Below are 14,250 nucleotides of genomic sequence, written 5' to 3' on the forward strand. Positions count from 1 at the left end.
TACAACTCCACTCCATTCACTTTAGAGGGGTAGTTCACCCCAAAAAATTTCTTTCAAGTCAACTGGTGCCAGAAAGTGCCAAAGATTTGTAATTTACTTTCATTGAAAAATCTCAAGTCTTCTAGTACTTATCAGCTGCTGTATGTTCTGCAGGAAGTGGTGTATTCTTTTTAGTTTGGAGAGCAGGAGATGTTTTCTATGGGGATTTGCTACTGCTCTAGACAGTTCCTGATGTAGGCAGAGGTGGCAGCAGAGAGCATTGTGTCAGACAGGGAAGAACACTTCACTTCATGCAGGACATATAGCAGCTGATAAGTTGACCAGTTGATATGAAAGAAAAACATTTTTGTGAACTACACCTGTAATGGAACTGAGCTTTAAAAGCCACTAAAACTGAGGACAGGAGAGATGCTTTTTCTGGAAGACAGTGGACATGTTTTTCTAAGCCTGGATAACCCCTTTAAAGCCCTATTTACGTGGGGCAATTATTGGATGACTAGGCCGGTGTAGTATAGGGGACTGATAGGAAGACATGACTGGTCCTGTGCTGGAAGCTTTAGCTAAAACACAGACTAAACTGCACGTTCCTGTTTTTTCTGAGTCAGCAGATTTGTAGCATTTAACAAAGGATGCCTGTGTGCGGCCGCAGAGCGAGCGTGACATTGAGCGCGCAAGAATTACACTTCGCCTTGGAAGGGAAATATTAGCACTGTGCTTTAGAGCGAATTGGAGGGCATGTGCCAGGATGAATTGTGTCATTGTTTAAAGCTGTCACAATCACTGCAATTCATTCCCTAAAATGTGACAAACAGGAGCGATGGGAAATGTTTCCTGAAGGTTGTGAGCCAGGGCTGGGAGCAAGCTGTGTGTGACCATAGAGAAGAGAGCAAGCTGTGTGTGACCATAGAGAAGAGAGCAAGCCGTGTGTGACCATAGAGAAGAGAGCAAGCCGTGTGTGACCACAGAGAAGAGGGCAAGTTGTGTGTGACCATAGAGAAGAGAGCAAGCTGTGTGTGACCATAGAGAAGAGAGCAAGCTTTGTGTGACCATAGAGAAGAGAGCAAGCCTTGTGTGACCATAGAGAAGAGAGCAAGCCGTGTGTGACCATAGAGAAGAGAGCAAGCTTTGTGTGACCATAGAGAAGAGAGCAAGCCTTGTGTGACCATAGAGAAGAGAGCAAGCCTTGTGTGACCATAGAGAAGAGAGCAAGCTGTGTGTGACCATAGAGAAGAGAGCAAGCCGTGTGTGACCATAGAGAAGAGAGCAAGCCGTGTGTGACAATAGAGAAGAGAGCAAGCTGTGTGTGACCATAGAGAAGAGAGCAAGCCGTGTGTGACCATAGAGAAGAGAGCAAGCTGTGTGTGAGCCTATCAGGCCTATTTGGCTTAGTTCACATCAGGCCTGCATAACCCAATTTCTTTTTTTTTTTTTTTTAGTCATTGTAATTCTGCAAATTGTCGGACACTGGATAGAAACATGAAGGACTCCATTAACATATTTTAAGATTTTTTTTTCTGGAAGATAAAAATGACTAATGTTGCTGTCTAAAAATGTTGAAATAGAAATCTGTCTCTGGCATGTTCCTGGCAGGCGCCTGATGTTGTGCTCCAGCTTCTCTGTGTTTGGGGCCTGTTGCCTGTGTCAGTACCTGGCCGGTACACCTGCCCACTATATGACTACACTACATTGTACATGCACACTGCACCTCCCATCACAGGACACTGCACATCCTTTATATACTACACTACACCTCCCACCACAAGACGCTGTGATCCCAGTACATCACCCACTACATCACAATGTGTTCCCATTACACCTGTACACTGCCTATATAGTATATCCCCATGACTATTGTGCCAGTGAAGGCAATAAACAGTTCAGCATCATGTGGCTGAACCCTGCGAGAGCTTTCACACTGGAGATGCAAGAACACTACAGATCACTCGCATTAGTATGAGGGGAAATAGAAGTGTCAAAAAATGTAAAAAAAAAAAATTCTGTATGTGATATTATGCAATGTAGGCAGCATGTTATAGAGCTTAGCAGATATATATTTAAATAATCTGTTCATTTAAACCTCTGCTCATTAGGCTTAGGAGTCAAGTGGGCGGTCCTACTCAGTAATTGACAGCTACTTTTATATGCATGCTGTATAACAAAGAACAAGTGGGACCGCCCCCTGGACTAAGAATCCCTAATGGAGCTAATGCTTAAATAAAACATGCCTGAAATGTCTCCTCCACCATATTATGTGTAAACAGAGACCGGCAACAATACACCGTCTCAGAATCATGCCTGTAGCTTCCAACGTCCTCTTCCTTCCTTTCTAATGTTTCCTGTATACCTTATGTTAGAGCGTTCTCAGCGCTGCACATAAATATGGATGACTGGTACCACAACAAGCTGAAGTGTGACCTGGCATTTCCTGTGTCCTTTCCCTAACCGTCCCCATATGATGCTCTTGCACTGTGTTGTCCATTATAGTATTTCCATCTGTCACCATCTTCCTTGGATATCCTTCTCACACCTGTATATTCCTATATGTTTCATCTCTCAGGCTTTTGAAGTGGCAGAGCGTGAGTTGGGGATCCCAGCGTTACTGGATCCGGAAGACATGGTATCCATGAGAGTCCCAGACAGGCTTAGTATCATGACCTACGTATCTCAGTACTACAACCATTTCCGTCATTCTAACCCAGGTGATTACCATCACACCCATCATCCCCCACTATGTCAGGTCCAACCTATCATTAATAAATGTTCCCCTCTATAGCAGGAGTCCCCCAGCTAAAACAGACATCCCCAACCCAACCGGAGCAAAGCCAAGACGCTGCCCCCCAGGTAAAACAACAAAGGGTCTTCTGCAATGACAATGCATAGTAGAACAATCTCTCACTACATGTCAGCATTTCTGGGACGTAATGATTGTTTGCTAATATATATGGTTTTGATATTGTAACTAGAATAATCTGGATACTACCAGTTCTCGTGTGGCTCTGAGCAGCACCTGTGCCTTATGCCAGCAACATGTCCACCTTGTGCAGCGGTACCTGGCAGAGGGAAATCTTTACCACCGACAGTGCTTCAGGTATGTCTGTAGCTTCCATACGCCTGTATACCATCTCTAGGAATTAGATTGATGTTGGCCAATCCTGCTATGTTTAAGGTTTGCTTTATAACCACTGAAAACAGTAGTGGTTGTCACTTTTTGTTATTACTTTGAGGGATATAGGATATGTCTTCATATGAAAAGGCCTTCTGTAAAGGAATAATCCCATCACAAGAGGTTTAAAGGGAATGTGATCTATATCATGCTCATAGCTCAAGTGTCAAGGAGGTGTGTCTGAGCTACAGCATGCATGCCTCCTCCCTCCTCCACCCCATCCTGCTTTTACTGATTGGCATACAGAGCTCAGTGCTCGAAGCCAAGCAGGGAAGGGTGGGGGAGGGAGGAGGAGGTGTGTAGTGGCACTGAGTGTCGGACCACATTTTTTTGCCATTGTGGATGAAATATCATCTCTAGCCCTTCTCTCCAGTCTATTGGGTAAGAGGTTTATTTTATAATGTAGAAATGATCATCTTAATTTGCTTACCACCTTTATCCAGGTGTAAGGAATGCTCTGGTACACTCCTTCCCGGCTCATACCAACCTGGTCCTGAAACTGGCACGTTTGTGTGCACCCATCACTACCGGCCACGACCGGTCACCGTCAGTCCTGAGTCTGCTGAAAAGGGGTCTGTGGAAAACAAAGTCGTGTCACCGCCAAAGCCACGTACACCACCAAAGCCACCTCTTCCCACCAAGCCACAGAAGGAACCTGATAGCGACTCTGGATCGGACACACGGCCAGTGCCAGCGCCTAGAAGGACAAGTGATGTAACGCCACAACCTCTGCCTCGGGCACGATCTACGGCCGGACAGAGCCCAGCAAGACCAACAAGTCTTATGAATGGTAGAGTAGTAAATCATCTATTGGTGTTGTTGAATGACTGCTCAGATGAGACCTTTTATATGTTCACTTTTACATTTCTATTCCATGCAGGTGACCAGTCAGTAGCAACTCCACCAGTTCCTAAACCAAGAGGAAGACCAAGATCTTCAGACAGGTAAACTTTTATGAGTTGGAAGTGAAGAACAATGTAAAGTAACTCCACATCCAGGCTGGCAGTAATTTCTGAGCATTGTCAGTCACGGGGGCTGGTTTATATGCCTGTAGGCTGGAAAGGGGGAAAGTGTGAGCCAGTAAACTGTTGTGATAAAAATTTGTGAAAACACATTTAGGCTATGTTCACACAACGTATAATTTTGTAAAACCACGGCCGTTGTACAATGGCCGTGATTATTACGAAGATATACGTTACCTTGCTGTCTATCCCGGCCGGAGCATATACACATGGTATGACATGTCAGTTTTCTGCGGCTGCTATTTATTGAATAGCAGACGCAGATCAGTGTGCTGTGGGGAGTTCTGATGCGGGCGCGTGCAGATGGGCACGCATCAGAACTTTGCAGCTGCAAAGATCTTCTGCCCAGTACTGCAGTACTGGCTGGGATGATCCTTTCAAAGTCTCTTACATAGTCTGAACATAGCCTAAAGGAGTATTTCGACCAAAGAAAACTTTTCATATGTTGCTGCCCCTGGGGAGAACATAACAAGCAGCCTAGTCTTAGCTTCCCCTGCCTCCATTTCCATAACCGACATGTCTGGAGGTAGCAGCTTACTCAGCCAGTCACTGGCCGTGACGCTGTCTAGTTTCAGTCACTGATTGGCCGAGAAAGCTGTCACAGCCAGATGAGTTCGCCTTGTAAGTAGGGGGTGGGATTGCTCAGACGGGAACCCAAAGATGACGTAGAAGTACACTGGGGAGCATGGAGAGCTAGCAATAGACTGTTTGTTATGTTCTGCATCAGGGCAGCAACATATTAAAAGTTTACTTTGGCCCAAAAACCCTTTATAAGAAGCCTATACGTTTATAGTACTTTCCATGGCTTCTCAAAATGATATATTTTTTTCCCAATTATCGACACTGTAGTATAATGATTGTGATGTATCCTTTAGGGAGGAGGGAAAGCGACATAAGGATCCACCTTGGATTTCCTTGGTGGCGGCTTCTGAGCCTAAAAGACGAGCTGCCCCACCCCCTCCGCCCGTGGTACGGAAACCGGAGGATTTGGAAAAGAATTCCAAATCACCAGAAGATCAAACCAAACACTACAACCCATTTGAGGAGGAGGAAGAAGAAGGGGAGGAAAGTGAAAATACTTTGAAACCGAGCCATCCATGGTATGGAATTACTCCAACCAGCAGTCCAAAGAGTCGCAAAAGGCCAGCACCTAAAGCACCAAATGCATCTCCTTTGGGTAACTCTTTTGTCCTCCTTGTCTTGCGGACAGCTATCTTTTGTCTTGCTGACAAACTTCTTTGCACTGGCATATGTTACTTTAATTGGAAAGTTCAATATACTTATTTTTTCTTTCTGTAGCTCGCCATTCTGGTCATCTCACTTCCCGGCTGTCTCACTCAGAGCCTCCTTCAGGAAGTCCTTCACCAGCATTAAGCACAGAGAGCCTTCCTACAGAACCTTCCACAAAAGATCACAAGTCAGAAAGTGTTGCTAAGAGTTCTTCAGAGCCAACTATTCACTCACCTACAACCTCTGGACCACCAAATGAGGGCACAGACTTCCACAACCATTCCACCAATAATAGCCATGATCATAGTCAATTATCAACCAGCACAAGTGTTTCCTCATCAGGCGACTTAGCTAGTGCTAGTGAGGTACACGAAAGCCTGTCCCCAGAAAAGAGAGACTCCTCCTGTGATAGCCTCCGAACAAGTCCATGCAGACCAGCCCCACAACCCCCGGATCCACATACAAGTACACCTTCAGAAGCCATACAGACACCAAAGGTATAGCTATTGAGAATCTATTCACTTATGGGCTGAAAGCAGAATGTTTTAACTGAGCTCTGCAATGTTCAAAGCCCCATAGTGAACAAATGGAGAGCTGGCCACTCATGGTTGCTGCTGCTTATACGTTTGATGGATAGGGGACCGTTGTCCTCCGTTCCTAGGATTAGTGGGGGATAGGGGATAACTTTGCATCTTGGAATAACCCCTTTTACAATGTGACAATAAAGTCTATTTAAAGGCTGTGTACACATGTGGATGCATCTACAAGTGTGCATGGCCTTTAAATAGATTTTATAGAGCAAATAGTTTAGATTAAAATATTCCACCGATTTGTATCTACAGGTTCTATGCGATCCTATAAGTAGCCATGGTAACAGACTACAAACTGAAGATATGTAGTCTGACCCCACAGTCATGGTATGGTATGTTAGCAAGGCATACAAGATCAGAATACACAGGAATTACTTGTAGTCTGTTACCATGGAGACAAATAAAACTGCATAGGCACGTTAGACACTAAATGTAATTTAGCTTAGTTTTTATTAGGCTTGTATAGAACCTTTATAGATGGCCATGATTAATCTACAGGGGGCTTGTTATGTTTTTACTGTAAAATATATATATATATATATATATATATATATATATATATATATATATATATATATATGTTGTGTCTGCTTCTTTGTGACAGGCAGCTTTGTTACAGCAGCTGTTCTGTAAAAGAAACATACCTGAAGTCTCTCATTTTCTCAGTGCTGTTTTATTTTTGCAGGTTTCATGCAAAGAGAACCCTTTCAATAGAAAGTCCTCTCCGGTCACCTCTCCTACTAGCCGAAAAAGTAAGAAAGGTCCTAAACCCGCCCGGCCACCTGCACCAGGACATGGCTTCCCGCTTATCAAACGCAAGGTGAGGCAAAGGAATATTCTGTGTCTCCCTAAAGCTATAGAGAACTATGTATCTAAACCCATCCATGTGGGCCTTTTAGGTTCAGGCAGATGACTACATCCCAGAAGATGAAATTCAGATGGAGATGGAGGACATTGAGATACGACTAGATGCCCTCGAGCAGCGAGGTGTGGAGCTTGAGCAAAGGCTTCGCAAGCTGCAGGATGGTGAGTGGGGGAGGAGGCACTAACAAAGTATATAGGATATATACCAACAGTATAGTGTGTAATTTTGTTGTCTTTGTACAGAGACGGAAGAGGACACTTTGTTGGTGGATTGGTTCAAACTTATCCAAGAGAAGCATACACTGGTACGCCGGGAATCTGAGCTTGTGTACACGTGAGTATATTGGTTGTCAATCTGTTACGTTATGTATGAGAATATCAAGGTCCTTGTTTCTGTGAATGGTACACTGATGGTTTGGGTCACCAGAAACAAGACATGCATTTGTAATATGAATGCAAAGATGGGCTTGTATTATTCTCATGTGTCACAGGCCTTAAAGGGATTCTTTGAGCATTTTGGAGCACTTCTCCCCTCCATTATGCTTAGTTTTGTGTGCTGTCACCCATATCTTCCCACTACCAACTCTCTAGTCAGTGAAGGCACGTCCACAGAGATGTCATGTCACATGACCACCTCAGCCAATAAGAGCACAGCCCTGCCGCTCTGAATCTAAGTATTGAAAATCTAGTACTTAACATAGAATGGTAGTAATATAAAGAACTTGTAAAAAGCTAAAGTTGTATGTAGCCCAGTGTTTGTTTTATATTGTATCAGCATAAAATAAGTGTGACATGTTTCTGTGCAGTTTCTAGCTTGTATTTAGGCTGTCAGCATTATAACAGATGTTTATAGAAGATATAGGCGTATTCACACCTGTTTTTGTTGTATCTTTGGTAGCATGAAGCAGCAGAGCCTTGAGCAGCGTCAGGCAGATGTGGAGTATGAGCTTCGTTGCCTTCTCAATAAACCAGGTAAGTGTGTATCGCTGAAGATCACGTGTTTATTTCCTTCTTATTTCCACCTGTACCAGGGACGAGAAAGCTTTGACCCGGCAGCTGTTGCAAATCTACAAATTCCATCATGCCTGGATGGCTGTCCAGGCATGATGGGAAATGTAGTTGTGCAACAGCTGGTGGGTCAAAGGTTTCCATCCCCGATCTGTACTGATATGAAAAACGTTAATGTACGAATATGAATTTTATTCTTCTGTTAATCCATTCTCTATGGGGTTTTCCAGTATTGATGATCATTGTGACTTACTGCTCGCCATGCCTGACAATACAGTCACGGCCATAGTGAATACAGCTCACTTTCTCCACCCTGTGGGATTGCAGAGTGCTCAGAAAAGCATTAGAATGCTGTTCTCCTGACCTGTCAGGCCCGGTACCCAGACAGGTTCTCTTTACTGATCTAAATGTTCTATCCATCCTGTGAACAGCACAAAATGCGAAATAGGTCGGTTAGACCACTGGGACTCCCACTAGTTGCGAGAATGGAGGACCCTGCCAGAAGACTGCGGCTAGAGGAAGTTTAGAAGTCGCTGTTCCATTTAAAGTCTGGCAATGATAGAAACTGTCCAGCGCTAGATAGTACACCCACCTATTGTCATCTAACCAGTGCATAGGTAAACATGCTTTAGACTGAATACCCCTTTAACAAGGGAAATGGATATTCAGAGCATGTGTAAAGTCATGCCATTAGGGAGGTCCGTTGATTTTTTTTTGGCGTTTCTTTGCATTCAGTGTATACAAAGTACTATATTTGTATAGATTTTATGCCGTTACTGAACTGCCTAATCTTAACCATGAGTACAATGAAACTTGTTGGCTTCTAAAATCCTGGCTACTCTCTACAGAGAAAGACTGGTTGGATGAGGATAAGGAGAGAGAACAGGTACTTATGCAGGAGATTGTGACCCTCATTGACCAGAGAAACGCTATTGTCAAGTGCCTGGATGAAGACCGGCAAAGGTAAGCGTCCTCCAGTCATACGTCTCATAAATAAAGCTGTATGTTTAGCTATTATTCATTCATTTTATTTGGTTTTATGTCCTTCATTTATAGTTATATGTATTGTATAAACCAGGGATGTAGACCCTGTGGTTCTGCAGCTGATGAAAAACTACAGTTCTAATCATGCCTGGAGAGACAAAGCTTTGGATGATCAGGCCTGATGGGAACTGTATTTTTCCTAGAGTTGGAGGGCTGCAGGTTCCCCATCCCTGGCATGATAACAAGATGGACGCTTGTTTGCCTAGTCTTTTCAAGGCTCTATTAATGATGAGCACATCTGATGTTTACACAATGCAATGAGCGGTGAGCGAAAACCGGGATTGGGCAGTTTTAACAGATTTGCTTGTATCTACTCTTTTTTGATGACAAAAGTAAAGCGATATTACCTGCTGAAACCTGGAAATGCAGCAGGAATCTCTTGATGATTGATGTGATTTTTCTACAGGGAGGAAGAGGAGGACAAGTTAATAGAAGCAATGATCCAAAAGAAAGGTAAGGAAGGGGCTTGGCAGAGGTCAAAGCTGCTGTGTGTATTAATGGAGTAGGAGACATGATACTACATAGGCTTTAGGTTCTTTTTAGATGGGGAAGACGATCTGGAAGGACTCCTGCAGGGTTCTGCATTAAGATTGGACATAATAACACCTAGAAGTTCACACAATCCACCCATTCTGCAGATGTAACAATTTGCTAATTACATAAGTGTCCTGTAGAAATTACCATCATTGCTTTGCTAATGTGTATGGCCAGCCATACACAGCTTCAGTACCTGTCTACCAAACACTAGCCCCTCCTAAACATGTGCACGCTCACTCTGACTGAGCAAGCATCTGTTCTCAGTGTGCAGAGGGGAGCTGCAATAAGCCCAACACCTCTCCTGCCTTTTCTCCCTTGAGAGCAAAAGGATCAGAGCTGAAATTTATCTGCCTGATCCTTCTTTCCTCCAGCATCCCCAGTTGGGTATATTCAATACACCCTATACACCACTGTTGGCAACCCTCCAGCTGTTGCAAAACTACAATTCCCATCATGCTTGGAAGTCATAGTTTTGGCCTTGTCTGTCCAGGCATGATGAGCTTTGTAGTTGTGCAACAGCCGGAAGGCTATTAGTTTGACCCCACTGCTGGTTGACCCGCACCACCAAAGTCCTCCATTTATTCTGATTGCTGTTATGTGTATTGGTGGCTTATGCCTAGGTCTAGCATGAATATTTGCTGTGGCGTGTGAGCTCGTATTCCTATTGTCAGTGGCCCCCTTCCTGGATGAAGCATTGCCCGTTTCATGTTCTGCTCAGATTTCTTGCCCTTTTTCTTCTTTTATTTTACCTGAAAACATAGGCCACGCAGCCAATCTCTCCCAACAGACAGCACCCTATACATCAGTCAGCACAATTCACATATTTACTTTTTTTCTTTCCTTAATTTTTCAGATTTCCACACTGATCCCCATAAGAAGAAGAAAGGGAAATTCAAACCAATGAAAGTCCTCAAGCTTCTGTCTCCAAAACAAGACACAAAAACAAAGAGCCCAAAGGACAAGACTCGGGAGCAGGCGGATGGAGCCAAGAGGTAGATCAGGACAGAGGAGGAAGAGGAGATGAACAGCAGGACGCTTGCTTCATCTTTGTTGTGCCTCCCTTTCCATACGAGATGCTGCCTATCTCCCAGTGCACAGCGCAGGAGCCTCCTCATATGACATGCATGGATGCTCCGGCAAATATAACTGCACTGAGCCATTATATGGCAGATGAAGCTTATACGCTGCATGGAAGCGGCAGTCGGTGACTTACAAGGGGTCATATCGGCAGCGACTCTACCAGAAGTTGCTTCTTCACTAACTGTATTAGGCCATGATTCTGTGTAGATGGTGAAGTAAATTGAGTTGGCACTGCGTAATGAATAGTACTTTGTTTCCCCACACCTCTGCAGTTCTGTTCTTGCCGAAATGAATGAATTCAATTCATCGTCAAATAAGTGTCCCGTTTCCAATAGGAAACCTTAATTTTTTTTGCCATCATTGTGTAAATTTATGTATAGACCAAAAAGCTTTACTGACAAATAGCCTTCCTTACATGTGCCCATTGATCTCAGTGGACGCCCCTGAGTAATACAGGGACATGTTGTTTCCTCCAAAGGGAGAAATTAATACTGTCTTAAATTTAGACTACTTAGAACTAGACTCGATATGTTACACTATGTTGTACTATATGTTAAATTCGATTTTGCCATACTCTTTTCTATGCCCCTTGGTGCAAAAACAATTGCGTTTTGATCAGTAAGTGTATCCCATTGTTTGTATGGGGATCTCCGCTCTGGGGTCACACAGACCGCAACACTGTCTATTGCTTCTATATACTTTAATAGGGTTGATAGGAAAGAGTTTGTCAACAACCCCTTTACTTACCGCATCCAGAAATTCCCAAAATGTCAGTAGATCTTATTTCCATAGTTGGAAATCATTGTTTGTATACATGCACGGATTATTGCTACAGCCATCATAGGTTATACATGTCTCTCAATGGCAGCCTTGATTTGTGTGGAACAATATCCAGTTTAAATTTCACTATATCTAGACAGCATAGATGCAGATTAATATAAATCATGTGTCATAAAAAAGACCCCATGACTACTACATTCCCCTATAATCAATAACGTGCATCCTCAGTTGCCACGGTAACCAAAGTTGTAATCGCACTTTTATCGAGTTTGGCTTTTTTTTTATGTAGACCGATTGTATAGAGCCATTCCTCTTAGTAACTGGACCGATTCCGCATCTGAGGTTTCCATGCTCAGTTCACATGGATTTCTGCCTTGCGCTCTGGTTTCCTCCCACACCCTAAAAACATTGTTAGGTCAGATGGCTTCCTATGCAATTTTCCCTGTCAGTGCTGGAGCTGTAGAAATAAGACTGTGATCCCCTTGCAGAAGGATGGAGGAATTTATTGACATCATAATATTAAATGCCGCCATCTAGTATTTGCTGCTATGTTAAACCGTTTGCCTTATCTGAGCTTTGTAGCTGAGGAGAAGCCATACAAGTGGTTTGGCCATGAGCCAATAAAGATTTTGCTTTAGTAAATGAAATGTATAAGTGCCATATATCAGGCTATAGGCGACTACATTGAGAGATGGCCCCCAGAATATCAGCATGGCCTCCATTGAGGCGCAGACTCCTTCCCTGGACGTGCCCTGTCATCCCTCTTCAGTTTTCCTTCTATCGTGTGGTTTCATCCACGTTGTTAACTAGAGCTGTACCAGAACAACTTATGCTGAGCACTGTCTAGCAAGATCTGCCTATGGAAAAAGTTGAGGCCGATGTAATGATACGTTACGGAGCCAAATGAATACTAAAAAGCTGTGTCTACTGCAATTTGTGGCTGAACTCTGGTTCCTGAAGGCACGGCTAGAGCTTAACATTAACATTTGCTCTGTGAGCACAGTGTCTATAGCCACGGAAATATGCGGATCTCATTCCAGAGACGGCATTAAAAGGGCTGTATGGGATTAAAGAAACGGGGACCGCTTTTGGCTACAAACAGAGACAGTCATTGCCGTGGGTTGTCTGCTACGTCCTCTGACAAAAATGATGGGATCCCTGCATTTAGGGGGTGCTCACCCTGCCCAATTCTTTTCCATATCACAGATATGACACTGAACAATACCGAGCTGAATACGTCTTTTTAATCTTTTTTAGGCTATGTTCAGACCTCGTAAGAGACCAGCCGTTCCGTGACCCGGCCGGGTCTCGGAACGGCTGGTACTGCAGTATCGGCCGGATGATCTTTCGCGCCGCTGAGTTTTGATGCGGGTGCATCCCTGCGTGCCTGCATCAGAACTCTCCACTGCATAGTATGGAGCGAGCGGCTGCACAGTGTGCACTGACAGGGTTTTCTGCGGCCGCTATTCATTGAATAGCGGCCACAGAAAACTGTCATGTCAGTTTTCTCCTCCTATGCAGTAACTCCATCATTTGTGCCAGGGGTTTTATTACAGCTACCTAAAGGGAATGTGTCATCAGAAAATAACTTATTGTTTAAATGTTTTTTATGTTTAACATTTTTTTTTAAATATTTTATTACTTTTTTTTTCTCATTTTCTATCTATAATATAAAATAATCCTGAGATCTTGCAGTTTTCATTCTCACCACTGGGGCAAAAATTAAGCTAAGACTTCCTGTTGTGTCTGTAGTGATAAGAGAAGGCTGCTGTAAAGTGATCTGTACAGCATTGCAGCGACACGTGACACCAGTAAATAGAGGAGACAATAGCAGCTCCCAGTGGAATGACCTCTTCAAAGGTCACAGAGAGCGCTTAGTATTGTTTCACATTCATCTCAAGGGGACAGACTGTCTATTGGTGTCTATGTCCATGAGTCTTGTTGTAAAGCATGTCACTAAATGCTGCTAAGAACCGCCCAGGCAATATGGCAGCCCTTATAAAAATGAACAAAATTTTAAATAAAAAAATTACAGTTATAAAATAGAAACAGATTAGAATAAAAGAACAAGTTTTAGTATCTGATTCTAATCAGTAAAAGAAATAATTAGATGACACATTTAAAGAGGTTATCCAGGATGAGAAACAACCCCACCCCTGTCCTCAGGTTGTGTGTGGTATTACAATGCAGCTCCATTCACTGCAATACCACACTCAAACTGAGGACAAGAGTGGTGCTGTTTCTTAGAGGAAGTGACCCCTTTAATTAAATTCAGCTGCAGTACCAGGCACAATCTATAGACAAGAGTGGTGCTGTTTTGGCAAATACGTGGACCCTAGTTTCTTCCAATCCAAGACCAAAAATCAAAGCATGAAATAATTTACTGAATTTCTCATATAATGTTTGTCAAAACTTTTAAGGTGTTTTAATAGCTGAGGATGTAACTTTTATACAGAGGGGGACTGGTCCTTCATTCAGACTTCATTATTCAGTGCCAAACAGATTTGGTCTGTGACAAATGAATGTTGTCTTGTTGTATCCTGGACCGTGGCTGCCCAGGGCTTGTCCTCACCAGTGCCATTGGTATTTTCAATGTATGTTACCAATCCTTATCTCTCTGTGAGTCAGCCTGTAAGTGCCAATGATGCTTGATGGAAGAGAAGTCCAGCCCCGCCATCATTGCCCTGACACGCAGTGATGCCATCCCACACCAGCTCGTGGTAACACTGTATAGCCTGGCACTTAGCTCTGTTACACTGTTCTCGCTTTGTAGCTGCCTCTTTGTGTTTTATTTTTATAATTATTAAATTATTGCACTGTTTGTAACTGGTTGGAAAAAGAAAAGAGCCTTCTGTATCAGAATAAAGAAAACTGCTGTATAGTAGTATAGTGTACGTGTGTTACTGTGTAGGATGCAACAACGCGGGTTCAG

At 43.4% G+C, this 14,250-nt stretch overlaps 1 protein-coding gene across 2 annotated transcripts in view; it reads left to right on the forward strand.

The window, feature by feature from the left end:
• MICALL1 (MICAL like 1) overlaps window positions 1-14,202 on the forward strand; it is a 34,887-nt gene extending 20,685 nt beyond the window's left edge. The window contains exons 3-16 of one of the 2 annotated variants that reach the window (XM_069967229.1): window positions 2,558-2,699; window positions 2,774-2,841; window positions 2,964-3,088; window positions 3,607-3,953; window positions 4,044-4,107; window positions 5,061-5,362; window positions 5,485-5,912; window positions 6,691-6,825; window positions 6,905-7,031; window positions 7,113-7,203; window positions 7,768-7,841; window positions 8,726-8,840; window positions 9,328-9,374; window positions 10,312-14,202. In XM_069967229.1, coding sequence (XP_069823330.1) covers window positions 2,558-2,699; window positions 2,774-2,841; window positions 2,964-3,088; window positions 3,607-3,953; window positions 4,044-4,107; window positions 5,061-5,362; window positions 5,485-5,912; window positions 6,691-6,825; window positions 6,905-7,031; window positions 7,113-7,203; window positions 7,768-7,841; window positions 8,726-8,840; window positions 9,328-9,374; window positions 10,312-10,454 — 2,208 coding nt within the window. In that variant the 3' untranslated portion in view covers window positions 10,455-14,202. The remainder of the gene's footprint in view (window positions 1-2,557; window positions 2,700-2,773; window positions 2,842-2,963; window positions 3,089-3,606; window positions 3,954-4,043; window positions 4,108-5,060; window positions 5,363-5,484; window positions 5,913-6,690; window positions 6,826-6,904; window positions 7,032-7,112; window positions 7,204-7,767; window positions 7,842-8,725; window positions 8,841-9,327; window positions 9,375-10,311) is intronic. The other variant, XM_069967230.1, reaches the window with a different exon arrangement.
• The last annotated feature ends 48 nt before the right edge of the window (window positions 14,203-14,250 follow it).

Source organism: Dendropsophus ebraccatus, chromosome 4 (genome assembly GCF_027789765.1).
Source record: "Dendropsophus ebraccatus isolate aDenEbr1 chromosome 4, aDenEbr1.pat, whole genome shotgun sequence".
Lineage (NCBI taxonomy): Eukaryota > Metazoa > Chordata > Amphibia > Anura > Hylidae > Dendropsophus > Dendropsophus ebraccatus.